This window comes from Oncorhynchus mykiss, chromosome 6 (genome assembly GCF_013265735.2).
Source record: "Oncorhynchus mykiss isolate Arlee chromosome 6, USDA_OmykA_1.1, whole genome shotgun sequence".
Classification (NCBI taxonomy): domain Eukaryota; kingdom Metazoa; phylum Chordata; class Actinopteri; order Salmoniformes; family Salmonidae; genus Oncorhynchus; species Oncorhynchus mykiss.
The window spans coordinates 61997796-62019970 of record NC_048570.1 but is presented as its reverse complement, the minus strand read 5'-3'; the positions used below and the strand labels follow the sequence as shown (position 1 = coordinate 62019970).

Here is a 22175-nt window from a genome sequence, read left to right as displayed (position 1 = left end):
GCTAGCCTATGGATTATGGTTGTTGAGTTTGGCCGCATGGTGGCGCTGCTGGGCAGGAAAAAAAACATTAATGCAAGCTCATTGGTTCGTATCAGCCATGTTGTTTTAGATAGACTCTTGGGAAATGTTGTGTTTAAAGACGTGTATCCATAGATGCTACATACAAAATTTGGTTCAGGAGAAGAAGACATTTAAAGTAATCAATATCATTATAAATAGTCAACAATACAGTACCAGTCAAAAGTTTGGACAACTTCTCATTCAAGAGTTTTGCTTTACTCTTTTCTACATTGTAGAATAATAGCGAAGACATCAAAAATGTAAAATAACACATGGAATCATGTAGTAACCAAAAAGGTGTTAAACATATCAAAACATATAATATATTTGGGTCACCACCCTTTGCCTTGATGACAGCTTTGCACACTCTTGGCATTCTCTCAAGCAGCTTCATGAGGTACAATACAGGTGAATACAAGTTAGTGTGGTAGCCTTCTGTTGCCTTTCCCTGCACAATGTCTGCAATGCATTTAAATTAACAGGTGTGCCTTGCTAATTTGTGGAATTTCTTTCCTTAATGCGTTTGAGCCAATAAGTTGTGTTGTGACAAGGTAGGGGTGGTATACAGAAGATGGTCTCTTACCAAATAGGGCTAAGTCCATATTATGTCAAGAACCGCTCAAATAAGCAAAGAGAAACAGCAGTCCATCATTACTTTAAGACATGAAGGTCATTCAAATTGGAAAATTTCAGTTTCTTCAAGTGCAGTTGCAAAAACCATCAAGTGCTATGATGAAACTGGCTCTCATGAGGACCACCACAGGAAAGGAAGACCCAGAGTTACCTCTGCTGCAGAGGGCAAGTTCATTAGAGTTAGCTGCACCACAGATTGCAGCCCAAATAAATGCTTCACAGAGTTCAAGTAACAGACACATCAACTGTTCAGAGGAGACTGCATGAATCAGAATTTGAGATTTTTGGTTCTAACCGCCGCGTCTTTGTGAGATGCAGAGTAGTTGAACGGATGATCTACGAATGTGTGATTCCCACCGTGAAGCACGGATGAGGTGGTGTGAGGGTGCTTTGCTGGTGACACTGTCTGTGATCTATTTAGAATTCAAGACACACTAAACAGCAGGTCTACCACAGCATTCTGCAGTGATACGCCATCCCATCTGGCTTTCACTTAGTGGGACTATAATATGTTTTTTCAACAGGACAATGACCCAAAACACACCTCCAGACTGTGTAAGCACTATCTGACCAAGAAGGAGAGTGTTGGTGCTGCATCAGATGACCTGGCCTCCACAATCACCCAACCTCAACCAAATTGAGATGGTTTGGGATGAGTTGGACCGCAGAGTGAAGGAAAAGCAGCCAACAAGTGCTCAGCATATGTGGGAGGTCTTTCAAGACTGTTGGAAAAGCATTCCTCATGAAGCTGGATGAGAGAATGCCAAGTGTGCAAAGCTGTCATCAAGGCAAAGGGTGGCTACTTTGAAGAATCTAAATATAAAAATATATTTTGATTTGTTTAACACTTTTTCTGGTTACTACATGATTCCATGTGTTATTTTATAGTTTTAATGTCTTCACTTTTATTCTACAATGTAGAAAACAGTAAAAATAAAGAGAACCCCTTGAATCGGTAGGTGTGTCCAAACTTTCGACCGGTACTGTACATCAAAAGTATTTAGAATGATCTGGTTGATTTTTAGTTCTGATATTTGCCATGCGTGGTAAGGAGTACAGACGTAGCTCATCCCTTGGCGATGTGTCCAATTTGTCCTGATGGTGGCACAGTGGGCCCACAGCATGAACCCCGCCAATGTTGCTTGCAGCTTAAATTTTTGCTTATTTTTGCTGTTCTCCAAATAGCATTTTAGAGTCTTGAAATTTTATAGAAATGCAGTAAATGAGCTTCAACTTTCCGGACCTCATTAAAACTCAGACCCCGCAAACTGGGCACAGGTGTCAGTTCAATGTCTAGGTTTGATTTACATTTGGTTGAGTTGTCAACTAATGTGAATTCAACAACAAATTTCACCATGTCATTGGATTTAGGTTAGAAGTGTGCAAAAAATGTGAAACTCCCAGTGCCTTAGAGTGGCTCAGTTTTCCACTTGGGTGGCTACGGCCCTTTGCGCCATAAACCCTCAGGAACATGGTGTCTAATTCCCGTAGGTTCAACATAATGTTCTTCATGTTAGTTATTGTTCGTAAAGGTGACAGCAGGCCAGGTCACTCACTCTCAATATTACTTTTCCATTTTAAGTTTCCTGACATATGGCACCTTTGTGCTATTTGCCTTCTATGTGTTAATGAGCCCAATATTACGAGTGAGGTTTAATGAAATTCTACAACTTGCTCTTTTTTGTGCGTACAGTTCACCCGAGAGATGACACAGTTCTTCATGTACAGTAGGTCTTGTCTTGTTATCATCTGCATCGTTGAAAGACAGGGAACAGGCAAATATTAATCAGGACATGTTGAAACAGTAAACGGCAGAGTATTCCATTTTGTTCTCAAGACAGGAAACATGAGGAGTTTGTGTTCTTGCCCAGGAGTGGATTTTGTTTTGATGGACTGAGAGAAAGGGTCTTTGCAAGTGTAAATCAAAGAAAGAGAGGAATAGGAAAGGAGGAATAGCATGCGTTTGTATTCTTTCAGCTGTAATTGTATATGGAAATTGTTTAGCAACCACAAGGGAAAGATACTACATAATGTGCCTTTAACTTCAAGCACTTGTAATAGCCTACTAGGCTAGACTACAGTCTTTGACCAACCACTACTGAACCAGATATTACATGTGTAATAATGTATTAACACATTAAGGACGTTCTGGATTCCACCTTACAAAACAAGCGAGTGAGACCTGTTATTCTGTCTCTCCTAAGAGTGGACTGAACCAGCTTTAACTTGATCACTCTCATTGGGCAGAAGCCATCAGAGATTAGATCACACAACTCATCAATGAGGAGGAGGCCTCTCATCTCTATGGTGTGGAATGCAATCAAACAAGTATTGAAAAAAGTGCATTCATGAAATTAACATGCTAATGAATAGGGAGAGGTGTGGTAGCAGGGTTACATATTTTCTTACTGCATACAGATGTAGTACCTACATTTGGGCCAGTCTCCTACAGCATGGAAAAAATTCTGCAGCAACAGGAAATCTGAATTATAATGTGGACTATAATTAATGCACATTTCTGTAGCGGTTGATACATATTTCGTAAGGGAAAATCAAGTCTGACATTTCTAAATGGAAATGACAAACTTTAGGAGCCTTGTCATGCCCTGACCATAGAGAGCCCTTGATTTTCTATGGTGTAGTAGGTCAGGGTGTGACTAGGGGTTGTTCTAGTATGTCTATTTCTATGTTGGTGCTAATATGGTTCCCAATTAGAGGCAGCTGTTTATCATTGCCTGATTGGGGATCATATTTAGGTAGCCATTTCACCACCTGTGTTTTGTGGGATATTGTTTGTGTGCACTTCAAAACTTCACGTTTTGTTTCTTTATTGTTTTGTTTGTTTCACGGAGATTAAAAATATGTGGAACTATACTCACGCTGCGCCTTGGTCTGCTCATTACGACGATCGTGACAAGCCTTTTAAACCTCCGACAAGCCTTTTAAATGTCCGAGGGTGAATTTACAGGGTGATCAAATTCAGATCTTACATCTGTATGATTGCCAAGCTTCCTGCCATCCTGGACCTCTATACCAGGCGGTGTCAGAGGAAGGCCCCAAAAATTCCCAAGGACTCCAGCCAACCTAGTTATAAAATGTTCTCTCTGCTACCGCACGGCAAGCAGTACCAGAGCGCAAAGTCTAGGTCAAAAAGGCATATTAACAACTTCTACCATAAGACTCTTGAACAGTTAATCAAATGGACTATTTGCATTGTCCACAACCCACCTCCCATTTTTACACTGCTGCTACTCTTTATTATCCATGCATAGCCACTTTACCTCTACCAACATGTACATATTACCTTAATTACCTCGACTAACCAGTGCCCCCACACATTGACTCTGTACCAGAACCCCTGTATATAGCCTGTTATTTTATTGCTGCTCCTTAATTATTTGTTCTATTTTTTTACATTTTGTATTTTTTTTTAAAACGATGTTGTTGGTTATGGGCTTGTAAGTGATCATTTCACTGTAAGGTCTACAACTGTTGAATTTGGCGCATGTGACAAATACAATTGGATTTGATTGGCACTTAGAAGGGAATTAACTTTTCCAAGACATGAAAACATTAATTTCCATTCAATTATGTAGTCAGTAAACTCAACTGTCACAAGCTCACCCGACGCTGTTCATGTGCCTTAGGGAATAAGCAACCTATTTGTCAGCCTTACTATACCAAAGTTCTTTCCCATGCAGGCAGAGTGTTAAGCGGCACGAAACATGAGAAAATGCTTCCTTTATCACCACTACCAGTCGATTGTTCATTTGTTAGATTTACTTTGGCTGAGGGTACGTTTATAGACTTCCTATACACCTCAAGTATAACGTTTTATGGTTTGTGTGCTCAGTTCCACTTACTAGGCTCTACAAAGCACATCATATGCATTCAATCATAAGGGTTTTGAATAACCAAGTTCTTGGAAGGCAATATTACTATGAGAACAGTGTCACCTTCTGTCTCTACTATGGAATTGCATCGACTGTTTGCTATGGGAGTATCGTTCATGGTAATGTGAACTCATAGTTTACTGTTTGGTAGTAAGCGTTTATTAGTTTAAATGACACACTATCCAATCTATACTTTTTGTTTGGAATGCTAGGTATTGTATCAGAACTGATGCCGGATGTATGAGGGGTGCATAAAACCTCTTAGGAATTGCTGAGAAGGTAGCCTAATTGTGTGTGCTAGTGAAAAAATATATAAGGACACTGAGCATGCTGCTGGAATGACAAGTTCAATAAATGTAATATATTGTATTGCAGTGTAGCAAAATTAGTGTAATTGAGCAGAAAAGCAGAACAGGGGCTTGTTTCCCTCAAGCCAAGCCTCTGACAAAAACCTGTTCCTAATACAATTGGTAAAAGTATATGATTTCCTCAATCGTTAACCCTTTAAAGCTTTTACTTTGAAATCCGCTAGCATACCGCTAGCAAAATGTATCCACTCACTACTTTAAATCGCCCTGGATAACAGTGTCTGTTAAATGGCTAAAATTTCAAACGTAAAGGTATCCATCTTCTTGCAGCACACACCGTCTCTGTTCATTAATTAAATATTGTGGAAGACCTAAGAAAATTGAATTCAAGCAGTCGAAATGATTATATGATTAGTTGTTTAAATTCAGACATTGATTGAGCAGACTTGTTTGGTATGTTAGCTAACTTTAGTCTTTAGTACAATGCTTGGTGGCTTTTAGCATAAGCTCCCTGTCTTGTCTGTCAGTAAAGCCAGTGACGCCAAGCATTGAAGGAAGGCAGCTAGCAAGTTAGCTAGCTAACTAACTAAAGTTACATTTCGCTACACCCTCAATAACATCTGCTAAATATGTGTATGTGACCAATACAATTCGATTTATTAAGTATGCAAGTGAATACTGAACGAGCGTGTATTTTATCATAAGTATAAATATAGATAAATTAAAGGCTAAAATACAATATTTTCTCTTCCATCACTCAGTCGCGGGCAGTACCAGAGCATCATGGCAAAAATGGAAAGACTAGCCAATATAACTTCTACCCCCAGACCGTCAGGTTGCTGAATGGCCACCCAATTAGCTTTTTTTTATTTATTTTTTATTTTTATTAATTTCAAATCAATACATAAAGCACATGAGGGAACACCAGCATACATAGATTACAAACAATAGACAATCGAGCTATCAATCGACCCAATTAGCTACCCCCTCTTGTACCTCAGAGTTTATGATTTTCACTGTACCTCGCATTTACATCTGCAACCATGTGCATGTGACTAATACACTCTCTACATCTAAATCTAGATGTTGCCTTCTTATGATTCCACTAGGTGGCATCACTTTACTTGTCTGGTATACGGTCGACTGTCTACTGTCTACTGTCTACTACTCTATGGTATGTTCTGCTGCTCCAGTTAATTTTCTATGGTCTTGCAACTGATGCGCAGTCAGCTCTTTCCACCCCAAACTTACCCAAATGCATTATGGCCTAGCTGCACAACTGATCCTGGACCGGTTATTAAGTGTACAATGCCAATATTTTAAAAAATAAGCCTTGCAGGATGACATCATGCAAGCCAACGCGTACTGAGCTCTCTGTTATTATGCCTGATCACAATTAGCCTACACAACACTTTCATGGCAACTTGTTATTTTACTTTGTCTTTTTTTTCCCCTTTCATGAATACAGTAAATAATTGATTAAATCATGATGATATAGTCAGATGTAGTTTTTGGGAGGAGGCTGTCTGAAACCTACAGTTAAGTAGATGCACTCGGTTTAGCATGCGCACAATATTGTACACTAGCCCACTTTAGAATTTTTGATTGGTCCACAGAAAAAGGAGTGAGCTATTATCACCATAAGTTATCAGCTTTGACCCATTGTCTGTATCGGGTGCTTGATTGATAGCAAAATGTGGTAGGTATCCTACTTCTCTGTGTTGTTAAACTATAGATTTTGCACCATCAAAGATGAGCCGCGTTCCGGGATTTGTTGCGGTGTAAATCGCGTGCACACGGTTTTAACAAGGTTCTAGGGCGCCCAAGTCGCGCCTCTCTCTTTGTGGCTGTAGAAAGAAGATGGCTCCCGTTCTGGAGAAGAAGCTCCTGGGCGCAGCCGGGGCAGGCGACAATATGGAAAATAGCAACGAAGACGAGGAAGGACAAAACCTATGGCAAGTTCAAGTACTCGTGATTTACAATGTGCTATTTTCTGTAACGGAGAAGCTTTTTACTAACTTGTTTAATGTGCTTTGTCACTGCCGGGTGCCCTCATCAACGGTCCCGGATGCCTTCAAAACAGTTAACTTGCTAACTCGTAGTTACAATAGCAAACGTAAGCTAGGCTACAACAACTTCGCTTTAGCTAGTTAGTGTAGCTACATAACTAACCAGTTACAATAACAAACGAGCAAAACGTATAGATAACTAGGCAGGCTAACCAATATTCACACCATATCAATCTTACTAACAGGCGCGTTATAGTAACTAGCTAATTAGCCAAGTTATTGTCGTCTGATTGTGCAGGACCAAATAATGTACAGTAGCTAGCTAACGTTAACTAGCGTACTTTCCAGCTTGACCCGAAGCCACAGAATAGTTGTTGGTCCTTGATAGTTACGGCTACACCTGCATAACTAGCTATGTTTTAATATTGCCAAGCCAGTCAAACTTATTTTATAAAATACAATATACAAAATTAAGAAACGATATAGCTAGCTAGCTATGCTCAGTGACAGCTGACTCACGTTACCTGGGTGACTTGACACCTTGCAAGTTGATGCTGACACTCAAACGCTCATTTGACAAGGTAGGCTAATTATCATAACAAGTGTTAGCTAGGTAACGGTCTTGGTGGGCAGACAGACACCTACCAGTAGGCTATGTGTTAGGCCTAGGCTACTTAATTTCATCATGTGATAACTAGCAAGCAAACTAATTTCATTGTTATTCCCTTCAGGACTTCAATTCTCAGTGAGGTTTCAACACGTTCAAGTTCTAAGTTGCCATCTGGGAAGAACATATTGGTGTTTGGTAAGTGTAAATCCATGGCGTTTAACTTTTAATCACACCGAAAGGGAGAAGTAGCATATTTTCAGGAGAGGTTGCATATAATGTTAAACAAATAATAATACATGTTTTCAGTCAAATAAACCAAATCATAAAAATAAAATTTCCATTTCTGCGGAAATGTTTCAGGTGAGGATGGGTCAGGAAAGACAACGATTATGGCAAAACTCCAAGGAGCAGAGCACAATAAGAAAGGAAGAGGCCTGGAGTATCTGTATCTGAATGTCCACGATGAGGACATAGATGGTATGTTCCCTGTTTCAGTGGCAAAAAATACAAGTGTACATGGGTTAGGCTACATGTTCCCAGTTGTAAATGAGAACTTGTTCTCAACTGGCCTACCTGGTTAAATAAAGGTGAAATAAAAATGAAAAAACATTACATTTTTTGCATGACTGTACATCTCTGAATTTTTGCAGACCTTACACGCTGTAACGTGTGGATCTTGGATGGGGATTTATATCACAAAGGCCTGTTAAAGTTTGCAGTGACAGCAGAGTCGCTGAACGACAGCTTGGCAGTGTTTGTAGCAGACATGTCAAGACCCTGGACCATCATGGAGTCGCTCCAGAAGTGGGCCAGCGTGCTGCGTGATCATGTGGATAAGCTCAAGATCCCGCCGGAGGAGATGAGAGAGATGGAGCAGAGGAGTAAGTAGTGCTGAATCATCTACTTCACCTTGGCTGCTGCGACAAAGTGTCTGTGGGGTTGATTGTCCAAGGCCAGTCTTAACATTGAACTGTGTTTGTTTGGCAGTCAGACAGTATAGGTGATGATAATTGCTGTCTTATGTTGTGAGATGCTTGTTGCTTGTGGAGCTGATGACATGGTTTTGTTTGGCAAGTGTCTGCAGCATAGTGAACATCCCAGACAGAGCCAATGAGATGGATGCTTACACAACAGATTTAGGCTACAGTTGTATGCTGGCTGGTTTTTCATTTAAACTAAAGGGAACAGCAGTAGAAACCTCAGACACTGAAGTATAAAATTACAAATGGTCATGGTAGTTTCTAGGTCATCAGAAAGGCCCATGATTATCAGCTGTGTTCAGTCATGATGACCGAAGCCTGCTCTCCTGATCACTGTCTTATACTGAGTGCTCCCTCCTGATAATTTTAGATATGATCATGAAGTGCTCTTTTGTGCTCTGAAGTTACAGGCTCTTACAAGAGCCTTGGGTTATCTAAGGTTCTCTTGAGAAGGCTGGGAAAAAAAGTTACTCTACTTGGAGATGCTTTCGAGATTGGTTTGATTTTGCAATCAAAACTAAACCAATGCCATGCTTAATGTGCACATATAGACCTAGTAGATAGGTTCACCATTGTTTTTGTCATCAATCCACCGTAGGCCTATGACCTCTGGATTTAAGTGTTGTGACTGGAGAACCACTAGGCCTAACTGTTGACAAACTGAAATGTGTGGAAGGGGAAGTGGCAAAAGGATGATGTTTCTGAAGGCAAAAAAAACTTTCAGGGAAGGTAGCACATTACTGCATTCTACGGCAAATATTGTAAATATTTTGCATAACCTGAATGCTTCTACTGGACCAATCTGTGATTTGCTGAATCTATACTGTAGGCTAAATTATATTATTTTGGTAGATGAAGACTTGGTTTGCCTTTCTCAATATAGGGAGGAAAGCATTTGCATAGTAGTCATGCCTTTTTTTCTCCATTGTGGATTGTGTTGTACTAGTAAATAAATGTAACTTTGTTCAATAGTGTAGGCCTAATTTTGGCGAATGGTGTTTGCTGATATCCAACACAGGTAGCCAGGCTGGCATATGCTCCCTGTCAAACTCTTTTGTTGAATACATGCCCACCCACAAGCAGTTCCAGCTTTCTAACCTAGCAGAGTAGCATATCGTCCAGACAGTGCTCATCTTTCAGGATGTCAGTAATGATGTCATCACTGCACATGCCGGACTAGTCCGACATATCCAAAGGGAGGAGGGATGGCCGGTGTCCAGGTCCAGGCGCTCTTACAGCAGTGTTGCATCATGGTTTCTTCTGACACCAGAGTGAGTCTAAGCATGGAAGGGATATCGAGTGGGCAGGACGTTCTGGCTCAGTTGAAACTGGAGCAGCTTGATGGTGTTCTGTAGCAGAACCATTCCTTGCTGTATCATGCACTGAAATAACACAGATCAGCAGTTGTTCTATTCACAACTGTCATTATCAGAATTCAGTAATATCTGTCTTATGTTTCTGCATTACAGGCCATTAAGCTGAAGGGTCGTGCAGGAAAAAGGGAGTTATGCTTCACATTGTTCATAAAGTTTTATCAAGGCTAATGCTTACTGTAAAGCAATTTGGCCCCACCTATGTTTGTACTAGAACAGTTAAGTGGGCAAAGTCGAACGATGGATGAGTCACGCTCTTGTCTCTATCTGTCCTTCTGATTTAAAGTGGTGTCTGATTTATAACTGTACAGATGAAGGCTATAAGTGTGACCACTGCACCTTTCTGACAGGCACTTTACTGTTTTTACCTCCGTAAAGACGTTTTGCCGCTCAGCCTGGTTATGTAAGAAATTCAGGCCATAACTATGTATGTCACTCCCACCAAGACAGTCTACCAAAATATCCAAGGACAAGAAACATGACTCAATGGCTGAGAAGTGCCTGCCTAAGAATGTTATTCAAGGAAAACCATGTGAGGGAGGCATTTTTTTTTTGTACAACCAGTTATTTGAGTTCTTTGGAGACAATTGTTTGTCCAATAGTCTAAATGCCATAGTGTTACAAATGTGCAATTTCCCTAGTGTATCTTTTGGTTTGTCTTTGTTAATTGAGACTGTTGTGTCCAGGCTCTGCTGGCCCCCTGCATCTTTAGCTGGCACAGATCAGCGCCTGAACAGGCAGTCTGATCCCATCCCTGCTCCCAATCAGCTGGAGTTTACATCACAGGGCCGAGGCCAGGCAGCCCAGCACCCTAAGGGTTGTTCTGTTTTGTTCCTGGTGGAGGACAGTCCTGTAGCAACACTGGCTCTCAGGGTCAGCCGTAACCACATTCCTCTGGTTCCTGAGGAAGGGGAACAGCCTTCCCAGACCACTACTCAGTGCTGCTGTGCTGGGATTCATACAGGGGACAGACTGCCAACACAGCTGCCTGCAGCAGTGCCCCATTGGGAGTTATTCTTCTGCTTTATACCAAAATAGACCTTGTGAAAATAGACCTAGCCTTTGTGTTTTGCTGTAGCAATATATGCATCCATCATTATCTTACTAATCATGTTAGAAAAGCTCTTTGGAGTGTAAATATATTAGCAAGTTGTACTAAAAGCTTTTGCACTTGTTTACATATCTACAGATTACAGTCTCTGGGGTTGCGTCCTGTAGCAAGTCTAGGAGAAGCTAATGATCATTTTGATATTCTGTTGAGGTGGAGTCGACAGCACATAGGGGCATGAATATATAAATGATGGATGGGTTGTTGTCTGCTTGACTACAGCAGACGGTTAGTTATTTGTGTGTAAAACACAGTGGGAGTTATTTTCCAGTCTGGTAGTGGAGCAGGCAGGAGAGGAGTTGCTGTCTGATAAGCTCACATCTCTACAGACCTGGTGCAGCGAGTTCTGTAGTTCAGTGAGAATGGTTGGGTCATGAGAACAGGGAGTGTGAGGGGCTGAGTGCCTTGATAGCCAAGGGTAAGACCCCAGTCCTTCCCTACATAGCCTACAGGACAGGAAAGCAGAAACTCAACATCATCTGTTAAGAATGGGGACTACATTTTTTTTCTCAATTTCTTGTCACTTGGTCTTTAAAAACTCAGGGCCCTAGTTATGGAGTACCCATTTGTGATGCTGTCCTGCATGCTTTATTTCAATCAGAAGAAAATATATGCTCTCTATACCACCTGTGTTTAAATCTTGTAAAGATTATTGATCCTCCAAATGAAGAAGGTTCATTGCGACTGGCCTAACCTATGCGGCCGTCCCCTGTCTGCCCCACAGTGGTGAAGGCCTTCCAGGAGTACACAGAGCCGGAGGGAGCCGACCCAGCCTCTCCCCAGAGACGGGCTCCCCCTGCAGGGGGGGAAGACGAGGGCGTGGTGCTACCGCTCGGGGAAAACGTACTCACACACAACTTGGGCATTCCAGTGCTAATAGTTTGCACAAAGGTAAGTTGAGGCTGGTTGAATACAGGTACTTGAAAGAAGTAGCCTTCCATTTTTAGGCACCAGTATTGAAATGAATAGCCAATTTTTGTACTAAAAGATTTTAAATTACACTGAGCCTCAGATTCCCCACGGGCCCACTACTAACTAGTACACCGTTGACTCTCCACTCTGGCAGTCCATTTCATGGCTGGTGCCTGATCATCCCCTGTCTTGAGTTGCTGGTTTTTAGTGTTGCCCGTGAGGCAGCATCTTCAGCCCATGAAAGCACCACATTATTCCATGTCCATGAGCTTCTGGCAAATGGCTGCTTTAAAAGAACACACTGTCAGTCGTCAGCACTTCACATGCTAGTTATGACGAGGACTAGTGAATGTTATTTTCACTGCTCACTGTTTTTCTGTTTCTCTTCTACCTTTAGGGAGAAAATGGTTATTTCACTCCTGGGGAATTAATCTTGGTCTTTAGTACAGTTTGTTGAATATACTCAGAGCATTAGTGAAGTGTCCTCTCTTCAGGCGCTATACATAGGGAATTTGTAGATTTGAAGTGTGCTATGTCTTCGAAGAAACTGCTGTCATTTGGTGTTCCATATTTTCAGACTATTTGCTGTATTTTCTTTTGATTACATTTTTAGTTTTTGTAATTTTACCCCCAATTTTCTAATATTACGATCTTGTCTCATCCCTGTAACTCCTTAATGGGCTCAGGTCGAGACAGGCGTGCTCCTTAACATGACCCGTCAAACCGCGCTTCTTAACACCCGCTCGTTTAACCCAGAAGCTAGCCGCACCAACGTGTCGGAGGAAACGCTGTTCAACTGACCGAAGTCAGCCTGCTGGTGCCTGGCAAGGAGTCGCTAGAGCACGATGAGCCAAGTAAATCCCCTCCCGGCCAAACCTTTTTTTTTAAATGTTTTACCCCTTTTTCTCCCCAATTTCGTGGTACCCAATTGTTTAGTAGCTACTATCTTGTCTCATCGCTACAACTCCCAAACGGGCTCTGGAGAGACGAAGGTTGAAAGTCATGCGTCCTCCGATACACAGTAGCTACACAGTAGCTAAAAAACAAGCCGCACTGCTGCTTAACACAGCGCGCATCCAGCCCGGAAGCCAGCCGCACCAATGTGTCGGAGGAAACACCGTGCACCTGGCAACCTTGGTTAGCGCGCACTGCGCCCGGCCCGCCACAGGAGTCGCTGGTGCGCGATGAGACAAGGATATCCCTACCTGTCAAACCCTCCCTAACCCGGACGACGCTAGGCCAATTGTGCGCCGCCCCACGGACCTCGCGGCCGGTTACGACAGAGCCTGGGCGTGAACCCAGAGTCTCTGGTGGCACAGCTGGCGCTGCAGTACAGCGCCCTTAACCACTGCGCCACCCGGGAGGCCCCAAACCTTCTTCTAACCCGGATGACGCTGGGCCAATTATGCACCGCCCTATGGGGCTCCCGGTCATGGCTGGTTGTGACACAGCTTGGGATCAAACCCCAGGCATTAGTGACGCTGCAATACTGCGATGCAGTGCCTTAGACCGCTGTGCCATTCGGGAGGCCATTTGCTGCATTTTCTAAATCCATTATGTCATTGATTTTGATTGACAGATTGAGTGCAATGTATAGTTCTCACTAACTGCTGCAGTTTACAGAGCAATAAGGAATGTGAATGCCAGTTTACTCGCTGACACAGATACACAGGTTACATTATTAAGCATGCTTGCAGATACCATAGACTTTCAGTCATTGTGCTGATGCTAGTTAGCATTGGCTCGCAAAACTACCTCAAACTTCCTTCATACTGGACACAGAGACATATAAAAATGGTATCCACAAGTTCATCTGACTCTGGGGAAGTAGATAAAGAACATCATTGCTAAAATCGCAAAATATCCCTATAAGTCCCAATGATTGTTGCACTTGGGTATGCATATTTAATGATGGGCTACTGCATATTTAACCAGGCCTGCTGTCTTTACTACTGCCATTTTTTTTTTTCAGGAAGTAGCTAGCCTGGCATTCCCTGAGTCATGCTCAGCCAGTTAGCCCTGTTGTTGTCAAGGTTACCATCTTGTGGTCACTGTGGGGAAGTTTATCTGTGTGAGAGACAGGGTGGTGCCTGCCTGGAGGATTTTACTGATCCTTCCTAGAGGGAGGGAGGAGGGGAACTTGCAAGCGAGTGGAGGGGAGGAGAGCGGAAGTGAGGGAGGGTCGTGGCTGAGACTGAAAGGGAGGCATGGCGAAGTGAGCAAAGTCATTTTTATGTTCTGCAGGAGGGTATGGTTTTCTTGCTCCAGTTGTTGCTGTGTACTTCGCTCTTTCTCGCTATCTCTCTTTCAGTTCAATTCAAAGGGATTTATTGGCATGGGAAACATGTTTACATTTGCCGAAGCAAGTGAAATAGATAAACAAAGTGGAATAAAAAATTAACAGTAAACATTACACTCACAAGTTTAAAAGGAATAGAGACATTTCAAATATAATTATGGCAATGTACAGTGTTATAACAATGTCTCTCCACAGTGTGATGCAGTCAGTGTTTTAGAGAAGGAGCACGACTTCAGAGATGAGCACTTCGACTTCATCCAGTCCCACATCCGACGATTCTGCTTACAGTGTATCCTTTCTACTCAAACACAACACTCACCCTTAGAATGACCGGCCCCACCACGGATATACAATTTTATGTGTTCTATTTAATTTTGTGCCCTATCATGTCTCTGCATGTTCCTTAACCCCACCTGACAGATGGAGCTGCCTTGATTTACACATCTGTCAAAGAGGAGAAGAACCTGGACCTCTTCTATAAATACATAGTGCACAAAATATACGACTTCCAGTTCACCACGCCTGCCTTAGTGGTGGAGAAGGATGCTATTTTAATGTAAGTGAATGCTTTGTTAGGTGCCCACATATTGCGGTAACAAGACTATATGAAATCATACATTTCCATCTTGTGATTTGCCCTTTCATTTCCTCAAAAATAAAAAGGAGATCTACATTTTTTTTTAAATTTGTAATTTAGCATAGGGGTTTCCAAACTTTTTCACTCCGGGGGGGGGGGGGGGAATGAATGTCTATATATGTCTATATGGTCACAAGCACTGTTAATGACACAAACATTCCACACCCCTCTTGTTGGTGGAGAAAATGTTGTAGGTTCAAAGCTTATTTCCTGCAGTTCTACACATTTTTTTTATGTGGTGCAAAGAACATTTTGCCGTTTTTAAAGCAATTTTTTTGTGCAATTCTATACATTTTGCCAATGTAATGTGTATTCGTGATATTTGAGTGACAAAAAAATTACAACCATCTTTGGGATAAAAAAAACTAAACGAATGTTGGCTGACATGGGCTAGTTGATCTGGACATTTCTGACAATTATAAATATCTCTAAGATATGCAATAACTAACATGACAAGAGGAACTGATGATGTACTACCCAATTGAAATTCACCTTGTGCATTCTACTATTACAACTTTCAAGAGTAAACTTAAAGCTGGACTGAGTTCAAACATTTATAAATGTTTTTTTTAATTGGGGGGGGGGGGGCATTGCGTCCCCCCCTGCCAACCCCTCGCACCCCTCCACAGTTTGGGAACCACAGATTTAGCAGACACGCTTATCTAGAGTGAGTTACAGTAGCAATTAGGGTTAAGTGCTTTGCTCAAGGGCACATCGACAGATTTTTCACCTAGTTGGCTCAGAGATTCGAACCAGCTAACTTTCAGTTACTGGCCCAACGCCATTAAAAGCTAGGCTTTTAACTGGTGGATAGTTCTGCAGTTATATGAATGTGTACTGTATTGCCTTTGAAAGTTATTGTAACAAACTATTGGTCATTGCTCGAGTACCAAACAAAACTGTTTTCTTTTCCTAGTCCATCTGGATGGGACAATGAGAAGAAGATTGCAATTTTGCATGAAAATTTCACAACGGTGAGACCTGAAGACCCCTTTGAAGACTTCATCATGAAGCCTCCAGTACGGAAGGTATGATCATGAGACTTTTACAGATTACATGTCTTGGACTTTTGGAATTTTACTAATGTTCCTTATGCATCTCCCTTGGTTTGACATTCATGTCTTCTCTTTCCAGCTGGTTCATGATAAGGAGGTAAACGCAGAGGACGAGCAGGTTTTCCTTATGAAGCAACAGGTATGTGTGTTTGTTTACATTCTAGATCACACAGTTCTGGAATTCCTTTCATGTTTGCAATTCCATGTCATCTCCTCTTCTAAAGATGCACACTAGATGGTAGTGAGTTGAGAAAAAAAAAAATGGTTTTGTTCAAAGCTAGGATTGTGGATAGTGGAGCCAGTTTAATTTTATTAGCCTTTCCCGGGCTTCAAAGCCTGGGGTTCCGGTTCTGCACTTCCTCACGGGCCAATCAGATGCCTGAGAACTCCCAGTGCTTTAGCGTAATAGGTTGAAAGGGTGTTGTTTCTGAGAGATCACGTGGTTGCCTCAGGGCGAAGCGCGCTTCCTCTTTGTAGTGGGCTTCAGTCAGTCCCTGTAAGGTCCAGCTACCTGTATCCATCCATACAATGTTTGTTTCTACTATGCCAATAATCTGTGATGTAAAAAAGTGTTTCTGGGAATGTTATGGGGGTTGGAAAATATAAGATACAAATGCAGAATTTTATGGGCCAAATTATTTCAGGAAAAATGTGAAAATAAAATATTGTCTCACCATTTTTATTTTTGTCTGTTCTTAAGTCTTTGCTGGCCAAGCAGCCGGCCACACCAACAAGAGGAGCAACAGTAAGTGTGATAACATCAACTACTTTTTTTATTTTCATTGCCACATTTTCTTAACATGCGTGTTGGATGACAATTATTTCATCACTAGGAGCCGTGATTAATTTTAATTGCCTCACTACTCCGCTCTTTGTCTTCTGTCTGTGTTTCAGGAATCTCCTGGACGGACTGCTTCTGGCTCTCCTCGACCCACTGGCCGTACAGGCTGTACCAATGTGGCCAGCGTCTCGCCAATGACCGCGGTCAAGAAACCTGACCCCAACATGAAGGGTAAGTTGGACCACTGGAACTTACTGCACACCCTTTATTTGTGTTTTTACAGAGCGTCATTGAAACTGTTGTATGAGAACTGGCAGTCATTTGGGCAACACTTCTTTTGGGTGTTGGAAGTGTGTGACTGCTGTCTAACCACTGCCCCCCTGAGGTCGCTATTGAAATAATTCCATTAACAATAGATTCCTGCACACCTCCCTCCGCTGGCCTTGCTTGGGGAGAAATATTGACATTTTCTCCATTAAGCTCAGTGGGGGAACTGTGCATGCCAGCGTGAATAGATCCGCTTAAATTAAACCAAATTTATTTGAGACCTGCCACCCCCACCCTGTTGTTGGTAAGGCCATGTGGAGAGGAAAGGATTTGGATACACTATACAAAAACGGACAGTTAATCCTCTAGGAATGCATGTGCATTGAATTATGTAAATGGTGTTCCAGTTAAAGTATGATCCTGTATGTGCACTAATGTTTTTTTATGACAATTATGAATATCATGATCATACAGTAATAACTGTTACATGTCTGAATTGTATGGAAGAGATCTCTCATTCAAATATCATGGTTCTGCTTGTCTCATGTGTTTGTGTCTCAGGAGCAGCAGCAAACGAGGGAGTGCTGGCCAACTTCTTTAACAGCCTTTTGAGTAAAAAGACTGGGTCCCCTGGGAGTCCAGGCACCGGAGCTGCAGGAGCAGGATCTCCAGGATCTGTCAAGAAAACAGGTATGGCCTCCTCTGGCCTGGCCCTCTGGCTTCTCTCAGGTTTAACTGCCTCTTGTTGCCTTTGGGCCATGCTGTTGTCTGGAGGTTTACCCCTAGAGCCTGAAAGAGAGGGACTTCTTGGCAGGTCCTAGAGGAGAGAAAGAGTTCCACTAAACTCCTCTGCCACTGGAGGAACTAGTGAAAGGCCTGTATGCATGGGACACCACAGCTGTTACCAATGTGTCATTATCTGGCTGCAAAATGTCACACAACCACCCCAAATGACACCAAGCACATACCACGGCTCACTGCTTATTTCTCTCGTTTTTGTTTGTTCATTCAGTATGAAGTTGTATTAACCCATTATCTCAGCATACTTGCATGGCCCTGTGCAGCTAAAAGAATATGCATGGAATGTGTTTTAATGTCTCAGGATTGGTTTTGCATGTGTGCGTGCACCTGTCACGTGATGCAACTGAAGTCATTTAGCATGGGACCACATCTCATCAGTTTTCATCCGCTTGCTGGCCTGGCCATAACAGTCAATTTCTAGTACAGGCACAGAAGCTACAGGAGATTACTTTCTGTTCTCTCTTTTATTTTCCAAGGGCAGAAGCCGGTTTTGACTGACGTCCAGGCAGAGTTGGATAGAATGACTCGCAAACCGGACTCCATGGTTACAGCTAACAACACACCAACAGAGAACGAAGTGTGAACGCAACAACAGCATTGTCCACTGCAAATACTGGAAAACCAACACACAAGCATAAAAAAAAACTAAATAAGACCAAATTCCCAATGTGTATATCAGTCAGCAGACAGTAGTTTTGCCAAATGAGTTTGAGATGCTATCAGATATATTGGTTATTTTGGTAATATGGAGAAAGAATGAAAGGTGGTTTGGAGAAGGAGGAAGTTGAAGACTTGGCTGTATCTATTCTTATTACTTCAATTGTAATGTTTTTTTTGCAAGGGATGTCGGGTTAAGTAATGCGTGCACACTCCTTGGGAGGCAGCCAAATCCCCTGGTCTGCGATCCCTCAGTTAGCTAGGGGATACACCATCTCTCACAAGCTTAAAGAGTGGAAAAGTGCTGTGGCCTCTTGTTCAGCTAATATTATGGAAGGAAAGCAGTTGTGATAAGAACAATTAAACCCTAAATATATTCATTAAAAAAATGAAATACTTGCAAGTGTATGTAGTATGTAAAAACGGTTAGATATGATACTGATGTATTTATATATAAAAAATCATTATTTTATTTTTTTCTGCACTGTTTGTGATTAGAAAAGGGTTTAGATAGCTATATCTCATAACATGTTAAACTCCACTGACGTCATGACACTAATGTGACAAATACAGATAGCTGAAAGCAAACAGTGGCATCTGCCCACAAAATGACAGGTCCAACTAGTCATCTTTAAGGATTCTGTAAATATCAGCGAAATTGCAATTCAAGCTTTGGTTTTTTTTTGTACAAAATGCTATTATTTTACAAAATTATGAAGAAATGTCTGGGATAAATTGAGCACTGTTGGGATTGGCAAGTGTAGAGTTTGCAAGGAACGCTCTTTTGCCTAGAGGTGTTTTGGGGGCAGCATCTTTCCTACTATAACTCCCAAGTGCCTGGCTCAGTAACTGTTTGTGTCATAGTAGAGCTGCTTGTCTACTTAGAGGAAATGCACTGTAGCACCAACGGTAAAATGTTGTCCAGTTCGGTCATTTAAGTAATTTATTTTTTTTGTATAACAAGTCTGGTCTTTGCATAAGGTTTCAAAAGAAATGTAGCTTACTTCTGTGGCCTAGATGACATTGTTCAATTGAGCAATAATGAGAATGCCTTTCATTTTATAAACTGTAAAGGTATCTAGATGCAGATTTTTAGAAGTAACCACAAGTTTAGAGTTTGTGTCCCCCAGGTGAACACTTGCGTGGTTTAAACCACTCACTTGTGCGGCCAAAGCATTTGGAAATCAATTACTACGGATTTAATGAAATGGGTTATCCTTAAAAAGGAAATTTAGCTGTTCTTTTTCAGTTTCAAATGTTTTATACAAGCTATATGGCAGGTCAGGTTAAACATTCCCGATTTCTACATGATGTTGGTGTAGAAATCGTGGCCCAGTAGGAAATTGCATTGTCCACAGATCTTTTGTGTGATCTTCAGTGCCCATTTACAATGTTGGCTTTTTGCCGTCAGTGTGTACACACAGTTCACAATTTGTCCATCTGTGCACCCTGCCTTCACTCAGTGTAGATCTTAGTCAATATTATCAGCCTTTGCTTGTGTCCTTGTAGGTTTTTAAATTGTCCTAGTTCTGCCAATGTTTTTTGTAAACTTTTGAACAATTACATCCAATCTAATACTGTACCATATCAGATTATTTGTAAAAATCGTAAGATTATTTGATTAATCACAATGAAATAACTAAATGATCACCTTCAAATCTACATACAGTCTAGCTATGGTTAATTTGCAGATCAGCAATTGTAACATTGATTTAATAAACTGTAAGAGCAGCTACTTGGCTTTTAAAACAATGGAAACTACATAGAATTGGAACCTGGAACCAAAGATGCCACAATTGGTGTGTGTAAATAGTCTCATTTGATTTCCAGGTGACCACCCCCCCCCCCCCCCCCCCCCCCCCCTGGCCCTGCATAGAACACCCATCATTCCAAAGTACATTCTAAGGTGGTCCGTGTACATAACCCCTATTTGAGTTGCCAGGCTAACACGTTTTTTTTTGTTGCTCTGGGGGGGGGGGGTCACAAGACCAAGAGGTGTGCAGTCTACTTTATTTTGCATGAACCAATCTGTAGTAAGAATAAGATGAGAATGGGCTGGATTTTGATTGTATCAAAATGAAGCGCTTATATTCATTGGGCAGAAATTTGCATCTTAAGTTCAGTTTCTGAAATTCAAGCACAATATTGGGACACCCAGGAGTATTTCCTTATGTTGAAATAAGCACTTTCATTTAGAGAGCTGTAATGAAACCCCCAGATGTTATTGTTTAAACTAGAGAATGCATATTCTTCTTCCTGCCGGCTTAGAACGTGTATTGATGAATTACAAGTATGACGCACTTAATATTGCGTTAATATGTTGGGGATTAGCAGTATAACGAACATGGCCCTGGCAGTCAAATCTGCTCCAGACTTTTAAACCTCAACCTTTATGGAGGTTTTTAAGAAATCCACATCTAAAATGCATGTCAATGCTCTTTAGTTTTTCAGGTGTATTTCTGTCACACCTGCTCATTGCAGAGCGTCTCAGTATTATTCTGTTCTATTTTTTTCTGCACAACAATGGTTTCTGTTTGCAAGCCTTACTTTGCTTAAATTATATAGGATAGATATCTTTTAGGGTGGTAACAGCCTAGAAATTCATGAACTCGTTCACTTCTCTGTTTGTCTCCACATAGTTACTAAACATCAGCATTAGCCAAACAGAAATCTGTATGTTTGGCTAGTACATCAAGGAAAAGTACTCACTCTGCTTGATTTCCAAATTGCAAGTTGTTGATGATTGGATATCCCCAAGATTGAATGAAAAACAGATCTTGTAACATTTTTCAAGCTTAAGTTAAAAGCGACTGCTCTATACATCATCTTAGTGCTATGCCTTCAGCCCTTGAAAATATACACCTATAGGAGATTTTTAAGCTTTTGCTTACAGTCCATTTTATTCAGGATATAAACACCTTTTAACCACATGGAGTACTGTGTTTGTGCCCTGGACATATTCAAATGAGTGTGATTGTATGCTTTAACATGATGCAGTATGCAGCCATGTGGTCTCTCGCTTTTTGTGCCGACAAAGATAAGGAAAAGTGTCTGTCAGCTCTGGCTTCAATAAAACAAAGAATCCAGACTACTTTTGTATCCCTTTGTCTTAAATCATGATACTGTGTGTAGGTGGCAAGTAAAATCCACATTGAATATTGCTCTGTTTCACTGTTTAATTTACTGGTATTCAGTGTGGATTCTAGAAGTGACACCATTGGGTACATATTGGGTAGTCATTTTATCAAACCCCTCAACCTACCAGTTGTCACTGAGTAGCATGTGAATGGACTATAAGTGGAAGTGAAATAAGAATATCACCCTACTTACTTGTCCCTTGTGAACAAGTGATTGTCAGGGTCAGTACTCTGAAGTACTTAGGATTTCTCATGACCTTGACCATGAGATGGCAGTGCAGTGTTTTTCCAGACACAAGGACAGTAGGACACTTAAGTGCGATTTATTTGTCCTTGCCCTACAACTGAACCCACCCAAAGTAAACTTTGGAGCTGAACAGATGATAGTGATCAGTTTTTATTTTTTATGTTTAAATGTCTGTCATCACTTATTGTAGACATTACTTACGCTGATGGTCAGAGTAAGTAATGTAGCCTATAGTTATTTTATGAATTATGCCTTTTTGAAAAGTCTCTGGTGAATATTTTGTTTTGCTTGTTCTGTGTCATATGTGTTGATTGGCCTATTTGGCGATATGTAGACTAGTGGTATCTATTGTCTACTACCATAGTCGATTAACATAATACTGTAATGTGTTACAGTAATCGGGGTACT

General features: G+C 41.4%; 1 protein-coding gene across 2 annotated transcripts; it reads left to right on the top strand.

Moving 5' to 3' along the window:
• Positions 1-6553: 6553 nt before the first annotated feature.
• LOC110526283 (cytoplasmic dynein 1 light intermediate chain 2) lies at positions 6554-21474 on the top strand. 2 transcript variants are annotated; one of them, XM_036980634.1, is made up of 13 exons: positions 6554-6849; positions 7635-7708; positions 7874-7990; positions 8164-8394; positions 11699-11865; positions 14381-14474; positions 14606-14741; positions 15739-15850; positions 15957-16016; positions 16578-16622; positions 16772-16889; positions 17487-17615; positions 18208-21474. In XM_036980634.1, exons 1-13 carry the CDS (start codon positions 6755-6757, stop codon positions 18222-18224), a joined length of 1395 nt encoding a protein of 464 aa, XP_036836529.1. In that variant the 5' UTR covers positions 6554-6754; the 3' UTR covers positions 18225-21474. The 2 variants fall into 2 exon arrangements, with proteins under 2 accessions (XP_036836529.1, XP_036836528.1); XM_036980633.1 differs by having other exon boundaries at positions 18203-21474.
• Positions 21475-22175: the final 701 nt, after the last annotated feature.

Bases quoted from the DNA above. Each gene is read 5' to 3' on its own strand.
- LOC110526283 (XM_036980633.1), top strand. From the start codon at position 6,755: ATGGCTCCCGTTCTGGAGAAGAAGCTCCTGGGCGCAGCCGGGGCAGGC. The intron at 7,709-7,873 runs GTAAGTGTAAAT...GAAATGTTTCAG, and splicing joins GAAGAACATATTGGTGTTTG to GTGAGGATGGGTCAGGAAAG. The intron at 16,890-17,486 runs GTAAGTTGGACC...TTTGTGTCTCAG, and splicing joins ACCTGACCCCAACATGAAGG to GAGCAGCAGCAAACGAGGGA.